At 32.8% G+C, this 23723-nt stretch overlaps 1 protein-coding gene across 1 annotated transcript; it reads right to left on the bottom strand.

The window, feature by feature from the left end:
- Nucleotides 1-3060: 3060 nt before the first annotated feature.
- On the bottom strand, nt 3061-7284 carry LOC120144199 (glucomannan 4-beta-mannosyltransferase 2-like). The gene is made up of 8 exons (XM_039158326.1): nt 6696-7284; nt 6498-6596; nt 6121-6373; nt 4842-4952; nt 4207-4457; nt 3911-4110; nt 3606-3824; nt 3061-3520 (listed from the first exon to the last, which is right to left on the bottom strand). The coding sequence occupies exons 1-8, from the start codon at nt 7023-7025 to the stop codon at nt 3367-3369; spliced, it is 1617 nt and encodes a 538-aa protein (XP_039014257.1). The 5' UTR covers nt 7026-7284; the 3' UTR covers nt 3061-3366.
- Between the last annotated feature and the right edge of the window lie 16439 nt (nt 7285-23723).

Below are 23723 nucleotides of genomic sequence, written 5' to 3'. Positions count from 1 at the left end.
TTTCAAAACCTTCGGGTCATCTGTAAGCCCTTCAGTGCATGATGTTTCCAAAAAGCCTTCGGGAGCTTTTTGATGTTTTCAAATCCTTCGGGTCATCTGTAAGCCCTTCAGTGCATGATGTTTCCAAAAAGCCTTCGGGAGCTTTTTGATGTTGTCAAAGCCTTCGGGTCATCTGTAAGCCCTTCAGTGCATGATGTTTCCAAAAAGCCTTCGGGAGCTTTTTGATGTTTTCAAATCCTTCAGGTCATCTGTAAGTCCTTCAGTGCATGATGTTTCCAAAAAGCCTTCGGGAGCTTTTTGATGTTTTCAAAACCTTCGGGTCATCTGTAAGTCCTTCAGTGCATGATGTTTCCAAAAGCCTTCGGGAGCTTTTTGATGTTTTCAAAACCTTCGGGTCATCTGTAAGCCTTCAGTGCATGATGTTTCCAAAAAGCCTTCGGGAGTTTTTTGATGTTTTCAAAGCCTTTGGGTCATCTGTAAGCCCTTCAGTGCATGATGTTTCCAAAAAGCCTTCGGGAGCTTTTTGATGTTTTCAAAGCCTTCGGGTCATCTGTAAGCCCTACAGTGCATGATGTTTCCAAAAAGCCTTCGGGAGCTTTTTGATGTTTTCAAACCCTTAGGGTCATTCATAAGACCTCTAGGCAGAATGTTTTCAACATTTCCATATTACTCAAAATAAGCTAAATGAAAAAATTATTGTCTTTTTCGTCTTTGCTCTATTCTTGTTAACACAAGAATGAGCAAAGAGGGGCAGCTGTAGAAATCAATTTTTTCATTTTAAATTATTATTATTAAAATTATTATTATTATTATTATTATTAATAGTAATATTATTTATTATTTAAATATTACAAAGCCCAAATCACAACCCAATTACATTCAAATCCCAAACCCAAATGGAAACCCTGAATCAATTTGGGGTTTCAGCTAGGGTTTTCAAACCCTAGCCCCCAGCCGCCGTCAACATCATCAGCCGTTGGATCTGGCAAGATCCAACGGCCCAAAAGGGTTCCAGATGGAAAACCCTAGGGTTTCTAACCCTAACAGTCAGCCGTTTCCAGATGCGGCGCCACCCCTGAAGCCACCCCGACGACCGACTCTCTGATGCTAGATGGTCCAACCAGTTGCTGCCGACGCTGCTGCTTCCACGACGCCGACCTCGTCGAGCTTTCCAGAAGCCAACTGCCTCACCAAATCAGTGCTCTATGGTGAGTCACCGCCATAGCTTGGTGACTCACCAAAGATGCTAAATCGGACCGGTCCGAGGAGTACACTGTGGTGGCTATAAAAGCCACCACTGAACCTGCAAAAAAAAAGGAAGAGAGCAAGGACAGAGAGCAACGGAGAACACGAGAGAAACGAGAGATCCAGCAAAGAAAAAGAAAAAAAAAGGGAAGACAGAAAGCTACCAACGAACCCACAACCAACATAAAACCAAAACAGAAAGCAAAGAAAGAAGAAAGAAACTTACCCTTGGAGCCTTGACCACCGTCGGAAGCACTAAACATCGCCGGAGAACAGAAAATACCGAAGGTATTTTCGTAGATTTACTCCGATTAGGAGTCTTTTAGGGAAAACAAAGACCGGAATCGGTCTTAGGGCGTTTAGATCTACGCTTTGGGGTGTTTTTGGTGAATTCGACCACCGTTACGGTGGCCGGCGGCGGTGGTCGGCGGCGGAGTACGGTGGCCTATGGCTGCCGGTTTCCCTCCGGCGAGGGAAACTAGAGAGAAACCAGAGAGAACTCTGGTTCTCTCATTTTGAGAGAGAATGGAAATAGGCAAATGAGAAGCTTGGCCCTTCGGGCCAGGCGTTTAGGGTATTTAAAACCCTCCCCAAACGACGTCGTTCTGGGGAGGGTATCTGTGTAATTTCCATCATGGGTAAACTCTTTCCGCAGTCACTCCGAGTTTATAACATTACAAATTAGTCACTGGAAGCAAATTTTGATTCTTTTAATTATGTCATTCAATTTTATTTTATTACATTTTAGTCATTATCAGTTTATATATATATTTAGGGTAAATAACTGATTTAGTACCTTATAATTTTATTAACATTTATTTTAATCCGATTAATTAAATAAGGCTAAATTACATTTTTAGCATTTAAAGTTTTTATTTATTCGAGATAGAGCCTTTAAACTTTGATAAATTTTATTTTAATCAATGATTAATTAATTAAGGATTAATTACACTATTAGTAGTTTTATTTTATGATGATTCAAGTTATGTTCATTATTTTAAATAATTTTACATTATTATTATTTATTTATTTATAGTCATTGTTTAGTTATTTTTTTACTTAATTTTTATTATTTTAATATATTTTAAATCATTACTTTAATTATTGTTTTACTATATTATAAATATATATATTATTTATTTAATAATGTTTATTTATTTTCCATATTAAAGAAAAGGGCAGTCTTAATACAACTGGATGTCCTATTTTGGTATTTTAAAACTAATTATTATAAAAATTATAATTTAGTTTTATTACGTTTTTATTTATTAATATAGAAGGAAAGAGCTGTCTTAAGGTACCTAGAAACTCTTTTTTGATATTTCTAAATAAATAAATATCTTATTTTATATATTAATATATTTTCTTAAAATTATAAATTTGAAATAAAAAGATTATGAATTAAATATATTCAAAAAATTTTCTTCTAATAATAGAGACAATTTATAGTTAATAAAGTACCAATTTTGGGCGTTGTAGGGGTGTTAATCCTTCCCTAAACGTAACCGACCACGAATCCCTTTTTATTAATAAAAAGAATGAATTTTTGGTTAAACGCAGATCAGTTTATCTTTTAACTGATGTTTTCTTAAAAACTCTTTTAAAAGAGATTTTTAGGTATTCGACCTACCTGACTCAAAAGGCCGATGACGACTCCCAAATTATTTTAAAAACATTTATTCACATTACTTTTCCCATAAAGTTAATATTTTCGTGCCCTGACGAAAACCGGTTACGACACACCCTGTACTCATCACGTTATTCCCCTTTTAAAAAAAAGCTCGAGTAAAACTAACAAATGAGAAACCCCAAAAGTAAAAAGTAAAAAATCCGCACAATACAAGCAAATTGTCCAAAGGAAACTATCCAAAAGCAATGTTTTTTCTTTTTCACTCTGTATAAATATATATTGGCAATCGCACCATTTCTATCTTTTGCTGGTGAAATTCTCCACTAACATCAGTCATCTTGGGGGAGATATGGTGACTGACAGTGCTGAATATGTTTAATGAAACTATTTCTGTTTGAAAAATAACTAAAAATAACTGATACACTGATACTTTTGCAGTCCAATTGCTGCACGTGAAACCTTTTTTGCCAATGTGGGGAGTGGTGTTTTTACTAAATGATGGTGCCGACGTAGCCGATCCCGGTGATGAAGAATGTGATGGTTTGCAGGAAGAGGTATACGAAGTAGTTGTTCTTCCCGTGGACGAAATCGTAGCATCCGCAAAGGAAAAGGAATGCCGAGAATCCCAGCTCGAACGTATTCAGTCTGTCGATCCGACACCAACTTAAAGTTATATACGGATGGTTCGAAAGAGCTATAGCAATTGGAGTTTAGATAATATGTTGTTTACCTGTCAGTGAACTTGAATCTAAACTTTCTGAATGATTTGGTATTGTTCTTGTTCTTAGCAGCATCGGCTGCTGCTTTCTTGACAGCATCTCCAAGTTTCTCAGTAACAACCCATTCATTGGCTCTACCTGCCTCGAGGAGACCAATAAATGTCGCCTTAGTCCGGTGCAACGACATCACGTTCTCGAACAGAATCCAGTAAAACAATAGGTGGATCGATCTGCGAAAAATTCCCGGAAAATTTATATGCATAAGGAAGATAAAACACCGGAGGAACAATGTAGGCTAATGCGGCCATCGATGTACCTCGGAGTTCCGACAGAGTTTAGAATGGTGATGACTGAAGGAATATAAACGGCTCCCCAAATAGGGACTTTAACTTCAGGGACCAAAATGGTAAGGGGAAGAACAACACAGTAAAAGCAAAAGGTGACCATATGAGCAATGATCTTTCGTACGAAGAAGAAGCTGTAGATAACATATACTTTCTTCCAGAATTTGACTTTCTGCAAACACGTTTTTCGAATCGAATCGATTAACAGAGTTAAGAATTAATATTGTAAAAGAAGTGAAGTTTCTAAGATAATTTGCAGTAAATGTACCTTATTCTGAATGATTTCCCACACCATTTTCCTGAACAGATTAGCAGGGCCACAAGACCATCGATGCTGCTGGAATCGAAACGCCTTGAAAGTACTAGGAAGTTCGCTTTTCACCTGAAGATCACCGAGGTAAACGAATTTCCAACCCCGGAGACTAGCTCGGACCGCGAGGTCCATGTCCTCCACGGTGGTCCGATCCTTCCACCCACCGGCCTCGTTGATGGCGGCAATTCTCCAAATACCGGCAGTCCCTGCATTTGGTTCATGCATACATTTTGAAGTGATTAATTAATGTAAATTTTTATCCTCAAGCAGCCATTGGCAGAATCAAATCAACACTCTAATCCGTATGAATGGATGGGACAACATTGCAGTTCAACAACAATTCTTCGACATGTTAACTGAAAACAGTCCTGAGTTTGTCTAAGTCAATGCTAGAAAATTTCTCCACCAACTACACCGTGTATTTTTAATGCATGGCAGTCTCCATCACTAGGTAAACTTCTGATTTTAAAAAGAAAATCAATAAAATAACAGATGAAATGTAGTTGGTCTAACTAAAATTTAAAAGCTCCATTGTCATACATACATACATGTACTTATATATGACGAAAAAGTGTATTTTCTTCGTTTACCATTAAAACCAAAGAAAGCATGTGTTGCTGATCCAACTTCTTGCTCCACTGTGAAATGGTAATCCAACGACATCTCTTGCATTCTCGTTAACAAACATTCATCCGAGTTCACTGAAAAAAAAACAAATATTTTCATATTCATATTTAAATATGTACAGATCGATACTAATATTTATTATCTATCATTTAAATACAATTAAAATAAATAATTACGGTAAGATTATCCTCAAACCTTATGCTTATGATCAAGGCATCTTAGGCAGCTAATTGAACTAGTAAGATAGAGGGTACAAACAAAAGAAGCCGTTCGGACTTTTTTGTCCTCATCCTGTTCAAATTATAATGCGACACGTCACACAACAACACGAGGGAGCATCTAAAATCTGTGCAACTCTGGCTCTCACATATTTTATAATAATTATATTAATTCCTTGCATTCTATCACAAAATTCTACTATTATTTTTAAGAAAAATATTGACTAAAAATATCCAAAGTCTCGGCAAAATCGAGTCTGATATAGTCCTGCCACATCATAACTTTACCCTGGGACCCAATTTTTTACATGAAAAAGTTAAAACGGCACGTTGAAAGTGGTTTCGAAATGGCGATTTTAACCTGCAAGCCACTAGGGGACAATCTGGGCGTTGATTAAAAGAGAGCCATATCCCACCGTTTTTGTTCTTTTATTCGGTAATGACAAAACCGCCCTCGGATGTCACATGTAATCGAATTTATTTTGTACATAATTTAAATGAAAAAAATCTTACTAATCAGGCCGTGAACTAACCCTAATCCTTTGCCTCTTTTAACCTCAATTTCTAAATAAGAAAGAAAATATAAGTTTCCTAATAAATATAAAAAAATCATTTCAATTCATTGATGAATAAGTTATTATGAATAAAAAATTAAATATAGGAAGAAAAATTTGGTTATCTAATTTACTAAACCATGCAAATTTATATATGCTTACTAGTACCATATTATCGTAAAATTGATTAGGTGTTATGATACTATTCTAAATTCCTAAAATGGGACCCATCGGCATATGATGGTGGGTTTAGGGGAGGAGATGGGTGCACACCCCGTGATTGGTGGGGGTTTTCATTGTGGATCCACCCCCTTTATCCTCCCATGCAGTCTGCAACCAGTTCCGCCGACAAAAACTCAATTAACACAGCGTAAAAACCAAAATGATGAGACCACCGACAGTTTTTTGAGTAATTTAAGCAGCAAAGTTAATTATGGTTTTGGGTTTAAAGAGAGTTTTTTTGGGTTTACCGAATCTCCAGCGAGCTTGAACGAGAGCAATGTCAGGGTTGTTCACCAAGAACGGTATGCTCCGTCGGAGGAAATCTGGTTCGGGCCGGAAATCGGCGTCTAAAATGGCGACGTATTCGCAGTGTTTAACGTAGCTCCGTTTCAACCCTTCTTTCAAAGCCCCCGCTTTGTAACCAGTTCGGTTTTCCCTTATTTGGTACGTTATGTTGATCCCTTTGCTTGCCCATCGCTGGCACTCTTGCTCTACCATCAACTGGAAGAAAAAAATGGGTAATTAATTTCAGTATTAAATGACTTTTCTGACGGTTAAAAAGGTTAGAAATTTTGTATCGGGAAGAGTTAAAAGTGATTGGTTTTGACTTTCTCTCATCTTTTACCTTGATTGCAGGGTCAGTTGAATCATCAAGTACTTGGATCACGAGACGATCGGACGGCCATGAAAGTCCACAAGCAGCTCCAATGGAGATCTTGTAAACCTGTTCCAAGAAAACATAATGAATCATTTTGAGTTTCTCTGAAACCCAGAAAGAAAATACCAAAACAGAGGAGAAAAAACACCGAGTTTACTGACTCACCTCTTTTTCATTGAACATAGGGATTTGGACTAAAACGACCGGGAAATTTGAGCTGCCGAGTTCGACATCGTCTTGAATGAGCTCAAACTTGTAACGCTTCTCCGGTTTTTTCCAGAAAAGCTTAACCAGGATAATGACTATTCCCATGTAAACCCTCTCACAGAAGAGCATAAGCGACATGACTAAGCAAATGTACACACCGAGTTGCAGTAAAGGAACTATCAATGGCGCTTTGATTAGCTCCCAAATCAAACCGAGTTGGCCCGTGATATCGTCTCGCGACACTTGAAACGACTCCGGAATCAGCAGATTCGGTGAAACTTGAGCCATCGCTGCAAAGCTGGTTTTTCCTTAAAAAATACAGTCTAAAATGGCGTTTTCTGTTTAAAACATGGGATTTTATGGAAAACTAATGAAGAAGATGATTCAAATCTGCCACTGCTCTACTCTTAAATCTCTCACAAAACATGTGCCGGCCAATGCAGCTTACGTTTTCTTAGTATCAGAAACGAAACAAAAATGGTGGCACTGCGAGAGAGAGAGAGAGATAGAGAGAGGGAAAACAGGGCAAATGTAAAGGAAGATACTGAGTGAGAGAGAAAGAGGGTTCAGTTTTATAGTGAGATTTGGAAATTTAATTTACATTTTGGAATTATATTTGTTTTTGGTGACCATAGTAGTTCACAACATTAACAGTTCCAACTAGAGGAGTGAATGGCCACGTTTATTACTTCAGACAACCTAACAACTCTTTAACAAAATACTCAAAAATAACCCAAACTTACATTCACAAAAACCAAAAGAAATGGTAAAAATAAGGGGAATTTTGATGTGCGACAGTTAAATTTAAAGTTAATTTAAGCAGATTTTTAATCTAAAATGTTATCTTATTCGATTAAAAATATTATAAAAAAGGTAATATTTTTTGTCACAACTCAAAAATTATACTTCGTAAAATTTAGAGTTTACAATTAAAAATATTATGAATAATGTAATATTTTCGATTTCAACCTAAAATGTTATTTTATCTAACTTAAAAGGTACTTTCTTAATCAGATTTTAGATTGCAACTGTACCTTTCGTGTTTTAATTTTATATTAACAAGTTATATTTTTAAATTTCCATAAAGCATGCATAGGTTATTGTATTATAGCGTAGAATGCATGTATTTTGATTTTTGTATTTTTTTAATAATATATTATGATTAGAATATAATATATGTTTAGATTTTTTTAGTTTATTGATAATGTATACGGATTTCAAAAATAACTATTTTAATTTGAGTATTCCAAGAAAAATAACATCTATTTTTTCTATGAAATGCGTATAATGATGTAAATTAATAAAATTTTAAACATTTATAACTTTATAATTATTTAAACTATTAAAAAAGAAAATTTTAAGAGGACATTTTTGTGATATTGAGTTACTGAAAACAGTCCTAGTAGAATATGAAGAGTTCAGCTTTTAAAGATGGTTTGAGGCATTATGTAAACCGACTGCTGGTAAAAGACAACAAAACCATCCAACCAACACTTTTATAAGGAAATTCTCATTAACTGCCTTTACCTAAAAGGGTAGTTTTTTACACTTTTTTTTTACTCCTTTTCAATTTTTTACACTTTCACTTCATTTCATTGGCAGTTTCTTTAACCTTTTTCTAGGCAAATCAAAACAGAGTAGTTTGCTGGTTAAATTATGTTTTTTGTATTTTTATTATGTTAAAGTTTAAGATTTGTTCTTTGTACTTTAATTTAACATAATTTGATCCTCTTTTCTTTTATAATGTTATGAATAAGTTCATGAATCGTCGCAACCTACCGGCAAATAAGCTACGGGGCAATGATAACGATAGGTCAATCACACTTCGGCAAATGCTCTATAAGGTAATGGTATTGTTAGTTATTGTTTTTAAAGTAATGGTAAGAGTTACTTTAAACAAAGTTAAACATTTTATTGACATACCATTTTATTGTGTGGGTTGACTATGATTGAATAATTATTTAACGATTTTAGTTGTGTAAACAAATAATACCAAAATGAATTGGCGTTATTGTTTTAATGAAGACAAATAGTGATATTGTCAATTTAAACTTATTAGTAACATTATAAAAATAAAATATTGAATTATATCATTTTAAAATGAATGGATTAGATTTTTGTAATAGTAAGATGACTAATAACATAATTAGACATAATCGAATTATCAGTTGAAATTATTGAGTCACCATCTCCAAAATCGTTGTTCAGTTCGCACCCCTTTTGGAGGTTATGATTAAAAATAGCTTCTTCTCATTTTTTATTTTCTTTCCTTTTTAGTGCTTAATACTTTGAACTCAAATGTAGCTATGCAGATATAACTATTCATGTTGGATTAAAATTCATAATTATGGGCACATGTGTCTAATGTACAATTATATCATAAAGCATGACACACAATTAAGTGATCGATTATGTTACATGTGTCATAGATATTAAAGTGTAGACACCATAAGTTGTATTTATAATTTGATGAGGGGTATAATTACAAATACTTATCAAATTGACCTAATATTTATTCTATATAAAAAGGTAGTGGTCCCCAAGGAATATGTTAAAACTTGTTAGAACGAAATCATAATAAACATAAAATTAACTAAGATCTAATTATGTCAAATCAATAAAAATAATAAATTAAATGCATAAGCGTATCTGAATTAATTGATAAGTTGAAATCTTTGAATTTTCTTTGGTTGTGATAAAAAATTGTATTGATCTTATCTCCCGTTAGGAGTTTTAGGGTAAGAGAAAATATATCTTCTTGGAAGATCAACACCAAAGAAGATTCAAATATTTTAACTTATCAATTAATTCATGTATGTTTCCACGTTTAATTTAGTATTCTTGATGATTTGACATGATTAGACCCGGGTTAATTTTATGTTTATTATTATTTAGTTTTAACAACTTGAACATAAAAATTCTAAAAAAAACAATATTCTCTTTTATCGCTAAGTTCACTTAATGAATTATATATTTTTCTCATCTAAATTTGAATAAACGAAAATAATATATTTTAGGGGAAGACTCTTTTTATTTTAATTACTTTTTAGTTTTAAGATAATCGAATGAATATAAATAGATAATTAAGATTAAAATTTTATATATTTATATTATACATTTTTTCTTACTTTTTTCAACTATATATCTGAACCATTCATTTACATTTATCTAATGATTTAAAAAAATATAATTTTTTTAGTTTTTACATTGTGTGAATGGATACTATTCATATATGACATAAGATCCAATTACAACATAATATATAACATATAACTTTTTAGTTTTATACTGATTTAAGATTATTGAATAAGTGACACAAACCAAGTGACTTCGGTCGAGAGTGTGAGAGTTCAATGTCAAATGATTGAGAGATATCTTTGAACATATACTACCTTATACTTATCACATATTAATAAAAAAAAATGAGTGAGATTAGAAATTTAAAATGAGGAGATTTAAAAAATAAATAAATAAAATATATATACGTGCGGGGGGGGGGGTTTGATATTATACTTTTAAAAGAATTACCCTTTGCTTTGTGACATTAATGTAGAAAATTAGGGTTTTTGAAACACTATTAATGAGTGCTTATTCTTTCCAATTACTTTGTCCTCAAGAAAGCTTAAATTACTATATTTCATTCTGTAAGAGTTATTTAAGGAATTTAATATGAGTAAGTAGGAGTAGGAGTAGGAGTATATTAATAGAAATTTCAATTCTAAAAGTTGCAACTATTGATTATTATTCTAATTTATTTAATCAATTTGTCTTTTCATTAAGTTTAAATGTCAATACCATATGCAATATTTTGTAACTAAAACACGCGAAGATTGAGATATTATAAATTACTTTGTTCAAAAGGAGAAGAAAATGAGAGAAATGTTAACAGTGGATGCTTTACATAAAATGACAGGAAAAATTAGTGTTGTAAATAAGATTTTTATTCTCAAAACAACGAGGGATATGGATAGGGATGGGTATGACTCGAACTCGACTGATTCTGACCTAATATAATTTTATTGGGTCAGATTTTTTAAAAAGAAATTTGAATTTATGTTGGATTCAGGTTTATAGTAAAAATATATGATTTGACCCGATATTCATATAATATAATATATATATATATATATATATATATATATATATATATATATATATATATATATATATATATATAGTTTTAAAAATACTTCTTTCTAGAATTTTTTCTATTTTAATCTATATTTTATCAAATAAAATTAAGAATTACATAAACATATATTAGTGCCCAGTTAAGTCCAATTAAATTAAGTATGAATTTTATTTCGAAAGACGTGTAAAATTAAGTCACTTTAAACCTTACCTATACTTATCCCTAAATATGGGTGGGTTGATTTGTACTTTTATACGTAATTTCTCCGCACATAATGCCGTTCAACCAGGTGTTCAAGTTCCATCAATTTCCAAACCTAATTTGATAATTATATGCATATTGTCTTCTTTATATTGAACTAATTTGCAACTGTGTCAAATTGACTGCAAAACGGTATTCTAAGTTGACTTGTCCAAAACATTGACGGAATATGGGTACACACACAACTAATACGTGGTCAATTGCACATTGATTTAAGAGAAAATAACTTCAGTGACCAAAAATCTCAGATAATATACGATTTTGATCAATTTTTTTTGAATTTGCGAAAATGACCAACAAAATCGCAATGCGATCTCTAATTCGCATTGCGATCTCCACTATCGCAAATTCGCGTTGCATTTCGCGTTGCGATAATTGAAAATCGCGTTGCGATAGTTGAAAATCGCGTTGCGATTTTCCATTTCGCGTTGCGATTTTCCAGTTCGCGTTGCGATAGTCTACAGTTGTCGTTGCGATTTTCTAAATTCGTTGGTCGTGGTCGTGAATACGTGTCTTCGACACGTCCGCGCGGATACTATCTTTTTAGAGAAAATTCTTAAGAAACAAAATCTTTTTTTTAACTATCGCAACAACAACTGTAGACTATCGCAACGAATTTGGAAAATCGCAACGACATTGTAGACTATCGCAACGCGAAATGAAAAATCGCAACGCGATTTTCAACTATCGCAACTCGAAATGAAATCGCAACGCGATTTTCAACTATCGCAACGCGAAATGAAAAATCGCAACGCAATTTTCAACTATCGCAACTCGAAATAGAAAATCGCAACGCGATTTTCAACTATCGCAACGCGAAATGCAACGCGAATTTGCGATAGTGGAGATCGCATTACGATTTTGTTGGTCATTTTCGCAAATCCAATAAAAGTTGGTCAAAATCATATATTATCTGGGATTTTTGGTCACTGAAGTTATTTTCTCTTTATTTAATTGTTGATAGGGTTTGCATGCAGTCGATTAAATTGATTTGGCTTTATATATTAATAATTAAACAAATTGATTAAAATATTAAAAACCAATAAATTTTAGCTTGCTTTAGATAATGATATACTTTTCAAAATTAAAATTAATATAAACATTATGATTCGAAATGACAATTAGTATTCCTCATTTTTTTCCTTAATGTTCCAATCAGAAATTCTACATTAATTGTATATTAGAACCGACCGATACATATTTGGCTAAATTATAAATCGCAATAGATTCAAATAAATAATTTACATGGAACGTGATATTATAGTTAGGGATAAGTATGGATAGAGTTGGATCGGATTTTAGATCAATTCTACTTGACTCGAAAAATATATACTATTTATTCGAATTTGATTTGATATGAGTTTAGGGAGATTTTTCCCAACTCGAAACTAGATCTATCTTTTAAAATAAAATCCAAACTCAACCCATTCCGACCCAAACCCAATACAAATGTATTTATATTTTTGAATTTTATTCTATAAAATATAGATTTAATTGAGAAAAAATAATATAGAAAATATTATTATTGTATTTATTCTTAAATATATAAGATATAATTGCATTCTTTTTTGGGTCGGATTAAATATTGTTAACCATATAAATATAAATCTGACCCGACTCAAATTTATTTATTAAAAAATCCGATCGAATCCGATTTGACTTAATTTAAAAAAACTCATTTCTATTAGATTAAGTTAATCAGAATTCGTTGAATTTAGGTGCCATATCCATCCCTAATTGTAGTTGAGAATGAAGATGGGTAAGACGAGCAATTACCGGATCTCATTGCTAGCGGCTGCCGCATGTTTTTGAGTCTAGAGCGGTGTGAGCCATGCTCTTGTCTCCTCTCCTCTCACCAAAATGATAACAAATAATAATAATAAAAAATAAAAAAGCCCCACTTTACTCAAATTATGCATTAATTTTGACTAGGGTTTCTCTTTTCTAAAGTCCAAAATGTACAGCCACGTGAAAGCTACAATAAATACCCGACTTTTTTATCTCAAAAATTAAGAAACTAATTAATGAATCACATGTATACCTTTGATTTCTATTAGGAAGAGAGGTGTTAATCATGGTAAGGTTGAACTGTTCTTATATATACATAAAGATTATTGTATTTTGTGTTTGTTTAAGTTTTTTTGGGATGAAGATTAATGAATCACATGTTAAATGTTAAATAAGGGTTTAACCTTTTAAAGACTACTTACATAAGGGTTTAACATTTCAAAATAATCAAATAAGGGTCTAACGCTTTCATATCTACTCAACTTAGGGCTAACAATTTAAAATAGTCAAATACGGGCCTAGCGTTTTTGAATTTACTCAAATAAAGGCTTAATCTTTTGAAAACTCTTTTAAACAGGGGCTTTCATTTGAGTAGATTAAAAATATTAAAAATTGTTAGGCCCTTGTTTGACATTTTCCAAAGATGAATACAAGATGGTTGGTGTTCTTGATGCTCTCCAAGCTTAGCTCTAGGTCATTCATGATGGCTTGCAATTTGGCTGGCAACAAGGTTTTGAAGTTATCCAAGTCCAGTCAGATTGTCAACAAGCGGTTCGCCTGGTTAATGACCCTGCTGCTGCTACCTTGCCTCTTTCAATGGTGTGTGCAATCGCTAGGCTTCACAACAAAGCTTGGATTACGGATGTTAGATGGACTCCTAGAGTGAGAAACTGTTCGGCTGATGCTATTACCAAGTACCCCAACACCCAAATTGGTAGCTTAATTGTCTTAGAAGAACCCTCAGCTTATCTTATTCATATGCTTGATCGGGATTCGAACGGGTTCAACGTTTTGCTAGACTAACTAGCACCTAGGCTTCTACTCTTTATCATTAAAAAATTTTATATTTATAGTGTAATAAAAAACTGTAAATTATTTAATATAGAATTAATTGCACCACATGTCCCCAAGTTATAATACTCATTCTAAATTGATATGTAAACTTTTAAACATTCTGATTTCATCCCCAAACTATGATCCTTATTCGAAATTAGTCTCCAAACTTTGAACATTCCAATTTCATCCCCAAACTATGACTCTCATTCTAAATTGGTCTTCAAACTTTTAAATATTTCAATTTCATCCCCAAACTATGACCCTCATTCTAAATATGTCTACAAACTTTTGAACGTTCAAATTTTATCCTCAAACTATCGATATATGCCAAGCACATTCCCAAATAATAAAATCGTTAATTTTTTTTAATTATCATGTAAACCTTAGTGTGTATTATATAATAATATGATGTGACATAAATGATAATTAATGTTGTATCAAGTCCTTCGAAATCAACATTTATAATGAAATTGTCAAGTTTTTTGATTTTTTTTTCGTTCTCTTAATTTATTTATATTTTTTCTTCATTTCAAGGTTAAATCATTGTTTATATAAACCCAACATTAATTATCATTTATATAGTATCTTATTATTACATGACACACATCAGTATTTACATGACAATTAACAAATTTTTATAATAGTTGTATTAGCAGTGGACATGATTAGTATATATTGATAATTTGGGATGAAATTGAAATATTCAAAAGTTTAAAGATTAATTGTAACAGCCTCAATAACGGGTTAGTGACTATATTGTAAAATTTCAGAACTTGGTGATTAAAGTAAAATAATTGAATAGTATTGTAATTTGATATAGGGTTAATTTGCAAGGAAGAAGGAATAGAAGATAGAATGATCTTTTGGCAAGGAAAATAATTAAGAATGGATTTATATATATATATATTAGCTCCACGTGGAAGATAAGAAAGAAAAACAAAGGTTCCAGAGTTCTCTTCTTTTCTTCTTTTCTCCTAAACGTGAAAACTTATAGCAAAGGTGAGATTCTTCATAAGCTAATTGTTTGCTGAAATTTAATTTTGGTTTTGCTCCTTAGATGCTAATTAAGCTAAAGGAAAGCTTAGTTTGTTGTAAAACAACAAAATGAAGAGTGTAGAAGGATTTAAAGATTTGGAGTTTTTGAATGAAATTTTGAAATAGAGTCTATAATTGGAATAAGAAGTTGAATTTGACTTGTCATCTACCTAATTAAGGAAGATGAAGAGTTAGAATTAGATTTTGAACATGTTGGAATTTGGGTGAAATTCTTGAATTCTATGTGGAAGATTGGATTTTAAGTTCAAAGAAGTGGTTATTGAGTAGTAATGAGTGTAAGCATATGTATGCGAGTTAGAAATCTTAAAGGAAGTGAAATAAGAAGAGTTGTGTTGGAAAAGGGTGAATTTCGTGTTGAAAATGGAAATTATGGGTTGAGTGCATCGATGTACTTTCAAGGTGTACCGATGCACTCTCAAATAAATAAACATCGAATGCCATTGATGCATCGATGCATAAGGAGTGCATTGATGCACCCGTTTAAAATACAAACATCGAATGGGATTTATGCACCAATGCATAGGTAGTGCATCGATGCACCTGTCAAGGGATGCATCGATACATGGTGTAGTGCATCGATGCATACCTTCATTAAAAGTTGGAAATAACTTTCTTTTTATCCTAAGGAGTGATAGTTTAGAATATATTAATTAATATACTAATTAGTATCAATGTATTACTATGTAGATATATAACATAATTTCGTTCTGGAACAAACAAAGGATTGGGATCAAGTCGAAACAAGCAAGGCCAAGGTGAGTGCATTTCTTTGATAGTTGAATTCATGATTTAAGATTCATGTACATACATACATATATTATTTTTATAGTGATTTCATGCATAATTCATTATGCTTCAATATGATATTATGGGAACGAATGCCATTACAAGAGAAACAATCCAGGTATGTGGATTAATGGAAATGATTATATGTGTTTATATGAAAAGTGATGAAAGAGATATAAAATGAGAAATGTATTCATATTTAAGCCCATGTTATATGATACGAGAGCTATAGGTATAATTGACATGCCAAGAGTCGAGGGATTATCAATGGTCATTCGGGACATAGTGGTTCTTCGGAACAATCAGTGGTCTTTCGGGACAAATATTCAGTGCCCTTTGAGGGAATTATACGAGCTGTGGTGACAGCATAGTGCACATCTTCTATGTACTCACATACCTTTGTTCTCAATAATGTACATTGTTGAGTTAATCGATCGATGGAATCGGCCAAGAGGGGGTGAATTGGCAATGAAAATTTTGGTGGAAGCTTTTGTAGAAAATTGAAAGTAATTACACAGCGATTTACAGTGGTTTGACTTTATCAACCAAAGTCTACGTCCACTACCTTAGCTATCCACACTAAGGATTTTCCAACAAATTCACTAATTTGTTCTTTCTTTTGAGGCCAAAGAGATAACCTTACAATTCCCTCAAGAATATACCCCAATTCTTGAGAACACTATTTTCTCAAAGAGAAGATTACAAATTTGCAAACTTACAAAAAAACCTCACAAGGCAAATATGTTTGCACAATTATAGAACAAAGAGAGAACACTCAAGAATAAATACAATTGAGCACAATAAGTGTTCTTGAAAGCAAAATGAATATTGAATGAAAAATAGGCTTGAAATGCTCAAACTTGAGGTTTGATGCTTTCTCTTTGATCCTCTCTTGATTCTAGTTGCTTGATGTTTCTTGTTGTTGATCAATGGCTTTTAAGCTTGTTTAAATACACCTTGAATCACTTCTGAACGTTGGGGATCATTAATGAAGTTATTGGAGCCGTTTAAGTGTGAAAACAATTAATATTTCTGCTTGGAGCGTGGGGGGAATCGGTACCCCCTCATGGGGAATCGGTTCCCTAAGTGTAAAATTCAAATATTTCGACCGTTAAACAGGGGGGAATCGGTACCCCCTTGGGGGGGAATCGGTTCCCTCCAAGCATTCTGTTTTTCTCGGAGCCAAACCATTCAGGGGGAATCGGTACCCCCTTGGGGGGGAATCGGTTCTCTCTGAGCAATCTAGAATTTTTGGCTTTGAAATGGTTCGAAATATGTTGTAAAATTGTTTTGAAATTATTTTAAGATTAAAACTTAATTTTACACTTGATTAAGGATTAAAAATGACATTTGAAAGATTTGGAGTAATATTTTGATAATGGAATAATTATATCGAATATACTTAGAAAATCTTTTTGGAAAATCTTAAAATTCATTTAACTTAATTTGTTATATCAAAATATCAAAATGTTTTCAACAATCTCCCCCTTTTTGATATAACAAAACATTTTAGTAATTTTAAGATTTTATTTTGAAATCAAGTTTCAAGTTTAAGTTACCCCCCTTACTCTAACACTACTCCTCTTTAAAACGCTTTTAACATTTCTCCCCCTTTTTGTTAAATCAAAAAGACTCGTAAAAGATTTTAAACAAGGTTTTTGAAATCATTTAGCTAATTGATTATATATAGATAAATAACTTAAGCTGCTAAGATCACAATCAAGAGAAACGTTAGTCATTAGTTTCATAATCAATATTCATAAACAATGTGACATGACAAAATTGGTCATATAGCTAACATGATGTAAATGATGCAATAATGAATAAATTTAACCACACCAAATATATAGAAATATAAGTTCAAACCATCCATAAATCCAAACAAATTCAAAGTCAATCAATCCACAAATTCAAACATTCCAAAATATTCAAAATGTTAAAACAATAAGCTTTAAGTTCAAAGTACTAAAGCATAACACAGAATCAAGCATCGGTAGGAGGATCGGGAGGAGGAAAATGAGCTCGCATAGTGGCCATCTCATGTGAGAGTGCATCAATGCGTTCATTCATAGAAGCGTTGTTTGTGCGCATCTCCTGGAGAATTTCCAATTGTTGAGCTCCCATTGTGGATAAATGAGATTCTATGGAAGTGAAGCGAGAATCCATGGAAGCATATCGGAAATCGAATGTCTCCATAAAGGATCGAAAATATGGAGGCATTTGATCATCTGGCTGTTCTTGTTCCTCTGCTCGTGCTTGTTCCTCGTGCTGTTCTGGTTCATCGTCGGAGTCGTCAACTTCATGCAGTTGCTCACCGGTACAAACCCAAAGACCAGTTTCTTCATTGATCTTCCATCTCGATTTAGTTAAAGAGAAAAAATTGATTTGGTTTTTGAGGGGAAAGGAAGAATCAAGACCAACTCTAAGTCCAGCCTTCTTAAACAGATTACTAAGAATACAACCATAAACTAAAGAAGAACACAATTTCTTATTAGGAACAAGATTTACGGTTTTGACAAGTTCAGCAAAAATAATCTGTGGAAGGTTAATTTTGTGATTATTTTGGACACAATGAAGCCAACATAGATCTAAGGCGCGAAGAGTAGAGTAACGACCCCCGGATGGTCGAAACCACCAAGAGATCATTAGGTGAAAACGGTCATGAAGGTCTAGAACACTTGCACTATCCCTTCGTTTATACTGAGATCCTACCGTAAGTTTTTCATTGTCTAACCCTTCATTATCTAATCCTAATGCTTTGGTAATGGATTCTGAGTCAAGATGAAAGAATCGTCCTAGAAGATAGGATCAGATCCCTATGGTTAAGGGTTTCTCTCGGTTTTTAATGCAAACAACATTAGAGTAGATGATACGAACAAGTTGATGGTAGACAATGGGTTCAAGCTCAAAGAGTTTGACAAATTTCCACTCATGAAGAGTGGGAAGATGACGAAAATTGATGTCTAACATGGCTTGAAGAGATAGGATACGTTCTTCCCGGATTTTGTAGTACTCAAAGTATTGACAAAACCTATAGTAGAGATTTTGTTTATGACCGGGTTCATTAAAACAAGAATTGAGAATGGTCATGTTTGGATAATTGGGATTAGGGATAGGAATTTTTGAGATAGGTGGAGGATTTAGAGGTGAGTTTGGAGGTTGGCTAGAACGACTATAGGAGGCCCTAGAACGTTTATGAGACATAGTTTAAGATAATCGGAATGGAAAGATAACCTGCATTTGTAAAAACATATGTATGCAAAATAATCAATCCCAAAACTCAATTGAGTCCTCAATATTTCAAGGTTCTCTAAACCAATCCTAATGGGCAAAGTTTTTGAAAAAATTGAAAAATAAGGTTTTGAAAATCAATATATGTATAGTTTTCATAACAACAACGTAATTCAATCAAAACACAATAATTTGAAAAACAATTTTTTTTATTTCAAAAATTTCAAAGAATTTTGGAAAATTCTCGTGTTTTTGATGAAATTAGTTGTAAAATCTAGTTCCTAATCACTAAACAATCAATGCCCGATCTAAAGTTCAACCTAGAACTAATTAAAACTAGTTCTAAAATCAAAAAATGATGAAATAGAGGTTTTAGAAAAATACCTTGAAGAATTTCAGATTTGAGTGAGATTAGATGAAGTTTGCACGTTTTTTATGATTTCAACAGGTTTAGGAGATGATATTTGAAGAGAATTCCAATTAAAAATGATGTTTTGATGAAATATGGAGATAGGGTGAGTGTAGAGAGGAGAAACGTGAAGAGAATATTTGAGGGTTTGAGTTTTTGGGTGTTCTGCCCGTGTTAAAAACCAGAACCCCAGGGGGGTATCGATTCCCCTACAGGGGGAATCGGTTCCCCTTCAAGGGGGTATCGATTCCCTCTGCACTAAAATGCTAAAATTTGATTTTTAAATACTCAAAATGCTAAATTAATTTTCTCTAGTGGTATTAGAAACTCATATATTGAAAATTAATCATGTTCAATCAATCAAATTTATCATTAAAATTATTTGAACATAAAGTTAATTTTCACCAAAAATCATAAACTCCCCCTAAATAAAAGCAATATATGTAAAAAAACAAAAAATACTATTATATGCATTTCTCATTTATTCTTAAAAGTGCTAAAATTATTTTAAACACTAAGTGAAGATAGGTTGGTCAAACCTAATTCTCTCCTAAGTGTCCAAAATCTTTCCTTGTCTAAAGGCTTTGTAAAGATATCCGCTAATTGATGCAAAGTATCAACAAATTCTAGAACTATATCTTCCTTAGTGACATGATCTCTAATGAAGTGATGTCTTATTTTAATGTGCTTAGTTCTAGAGTGTTGGATGAGATTTTTAGTGAGACAAATAGCACTAGTATTGTCACACTTGATAGGAATAGTACCTACTTCAATTCCATAATAAAAAAGTTGTTGTTTCATCCATAAAACTTGTGCACAACAACTACCGGCTGAAATGTATTCCGCTTCAGTGGTAGATAATGCAACACAATTTTGTTTATTTGAAAACCAAGAAATCAACATATTTCCAAGGAATTGGCAAGTACCGGAGGTGCTTTTCCTATCTAATTTGCATCCTCCATAATCCGCATCAGAAAAGGCATGCAAGCTAAAGCTAGAGTCTCTAGGATACCAAAGTCCTAAACTAGGAGTGTCCTTAAGGTATCTAAAGATTCTTTTAAAAGCTAGTAAATGTGATTCCTTAGGGCATGATTGAAAGCACATAAGCAAACATTAAACAAAATGTCTGGTCTACTTGCAGTTATATAAAGTAAAGATCCAATCATTGACCTATATAATTTAACATCTACACATTTACCTCCTTCATCTAAGTCAAACTTTGTTGAAGAGCTCATTGGAGTGTCATGAGGCTTGCCATTTTTCAGTCCAAATCTCTTAAGCATATCTTTGACGTACTTATCTTGATTGATGAAGATGCCATCTTTTATTTGCTTGATTTGGAGTCCCAAGAAAAATAAGAGCTCCCCCATCATGCTCATTTCGAATTCGCTTTGCATTAGCTTAGAAAATTCTTGGCAAAGAACATCATTAGTAGAACCAAATATTATATCATCAACATAAATTTGAACTACTAATAAATCTTTACCTTTATGCTTTAAAAACAATGTAGTGTCAACCTTCCCTTTTGAAAAACATTTTTCAATTAAAAAGTTTAACAATCTTTCATACCAAGCTCTAGGAGCTTGTTTTAAACCATAAAGTGCTTTTGTCAATTTAAGAACATGATCCGGAAATTTTGAATCTTCAAAACCTAGAGGTTGTTCCACATACACTTATTCTTTTATAAAACCATTTAAAAATGCACTTTTAACATCCATTTGATATAATTTAAATTCATTAAAACATGCAAATACTAATAACATTCTAATTGCTTCCATCCTAACTACGTGAGCGTATGTTTCATCATAGTCTATGCCCTATTCTTGAGTATACCCTTGAGCAACAAGTCTAGCCTTGTTTCTAACTATATTACCACTCTCATCAAGCTTATTCCTAAATACTCATCTAGTACCTACAGTAGATTTATTACTAGGCATTTCAACTGATGTCCATACTTTACTTCTCTCAAATTGATTTAACTCTTCTTGCATAGCCATAATCCAATATTCATCATTTAATGCTTCTTTAATATTCTTAGGCTCTATGCATGACATAAATGCAACATAATTACAAATATTACTAAGATAAGTTCGAGTTGTTACCCCTTTGGATGGATCACCTATAATCTCACCATCCTTGACATAGTTGTATTCCCTTGGGTAAGAGACTTCCCTTTCTTCAATGGTTGGATTCTTGAGAGGATCATGAGTTTCCTCATTTTTTGTTTCTTCCTTTGATGATGGTTCTCCAACGTCATGTCTAACGTCATTTGTATTTATAACACCTACATCATCATTCACAAAAGAATCCTTCCTCAGAAGAAGGTTATCATCGAAAACAACATGTATAGACTCTTCTATAACCAAAGTTCTTTTATTAAATACTCGATAAGCTTTAGAATTTAAGGAATAACCGAGAAAAATTCCTTCATCACTTTTAGCATCAAATTTGCCAAGATTGTCTTTACCGTTGTTTAAATGAAATTAGCTAATGTTAGACTTTTTATTTTTTAAAAAGTTCATATGAAGTTTTCTTCAAAATAGGTCTAATCATTACTCGATTAATAACGTAACAAGCGGTATTTGTGGCTTCCGCCCAAAAATACTTTGGCAAATTGTTTTCACAAAGCATGGTTCTAGCCATTTCTTCTAAAGTTTGATTTTTCCTCTCAACAACTCTATTTTGTTGAGGGGTCCTAGGTGCTGAAAAATTATGGCTAATGCCATTAGAGTTACAAAACTCAGTAAATCCAAGATTTTCAAACTCAGTTCCATGATCACTCCTAAAACTAGTTATAAAGTAACCTTTTTCGTTTTGGATTACTTTTGAAAACGTGATGAATTTTTATAATGCTTCATCTTTAGTACTTAAGAATAGAACCCAAGTATATCTAGAATAGTCATCTACCAAGACAAATGCATATTGTTTTCCACCCAAGCTAGTAGTTCTAGATGACCCAAAAAAGATCTAAGTGGATCAATTGTAATACTCTACTAGTTGACACATCATTAATGGATTTAAAAGAAACTCGCTTTTGTTTTCCTTTAGCACAAGCATCACAGATTTTATCATTATCAAATTTTAGTTTAGGCAGCCCTTGAACTAATTCTCCTTGAACTAGCCGTTGTAAAACATTTATGCTAGCATGTCTTAGTCTCCTATGCCATAACCAAATAGCATGCTCATCTTTTGTAACTAGGCATAAATTAGTCACATTAATAGAATCTAAATGCACCATGTAAATTTTTCCTATTCTATGACCAACAAGTATAATCTGATTAGATGCAATGTCAATGACTTTACAACCATTAATTTCAAACATGACATTGAATCCCTTATCGCATAATTGACTAATACTCAATAGATTATGCTTTAATCCATTCATATATAAAACATTTTTAATTTTTATGGAAGTGGTATTACCTATTGTACCTATACCTTCAATGTGACCTTTTGAATTATCACCAAAAGTCACTTCTCCTCCATTTTTGGCGTTAAGCTCTATGAACCAGTTTTTGTCCCCGGTCATGTGTCTCAAGCATCCACTATCAAGGTACCATGAATTTGAATTTGTTTCCCGTGCCTTGTAGCAATGCTCCTTTTCCTACAAACATAGATTAATTTCTAATTTTTGGTACCCAAATTCTTTTGGGTCCATATTTATTAGTTTCTAAAACCCTTGTCCCCTTTGGTATCCATTTATGAAGGACATCCTTATCTTTAGTAGTAATGAATTCTTTAGGAACCCATATACTCATAATAATTTTACCATTCAAGGTTCATTGAGGACTTCTATGATTGTAGCTTCTAAAACTTTTCTTAACAAAGTTGGATTTTGAATTCTCACCTTTTTCAAAACTTTTTGTTCCAACCTTATTAAAATAAGTTTTAAGATCATCAATCTTCTTTTGATGATCATCATGAACTTTTGAAAGTAAGTTATGCAAATCAGTATTTTTCTTTTCAAAATCATTAATTTTGATTTGCAATTCTTTGATCTTACTTTCAAGCTCATTGTTGGTCTTGGATATAAGACTATTTTCGTTTTTCAATTTTGAAATATCATTTTTGTATTTTGAAAATAGAGTCTTATAATCCGAATCCAACCCATTATAATCCTCTAATAACTCATCATAAGATAATTCATCCAAATCGAATGAGTTAGAGGTTACCTTAGAATCTTCCCCGGTAGCCATCAAGCACAAGTTTACAACTTCTTGTTCCTCTTCATCGGAACCTTCTTCATCGCTCCATGTAGCTACATGAG

This window comes from Hibiscus syriacus, unplaced genomic scaffold (assembly GCF_006381635.1).
Source record: "Hibiscus syriacus cultivar Baekdansim isolate YM2019G1 unplaced genomic scaffold, ASM638163v2 tig00110882_pilon, whole genome shotgun sequence".
Classification (NCBI taxonomy): domain Eukaryota; kingdom Viridiplantae; phylum Streptophyta; class Magnoliopsida; order Malvales; family Malvaceae; genus Hibiscus; species Hibiscus syriacus.
This window is presented reverse-complemented; position numbering and strand designations above follow the sequence as displayed.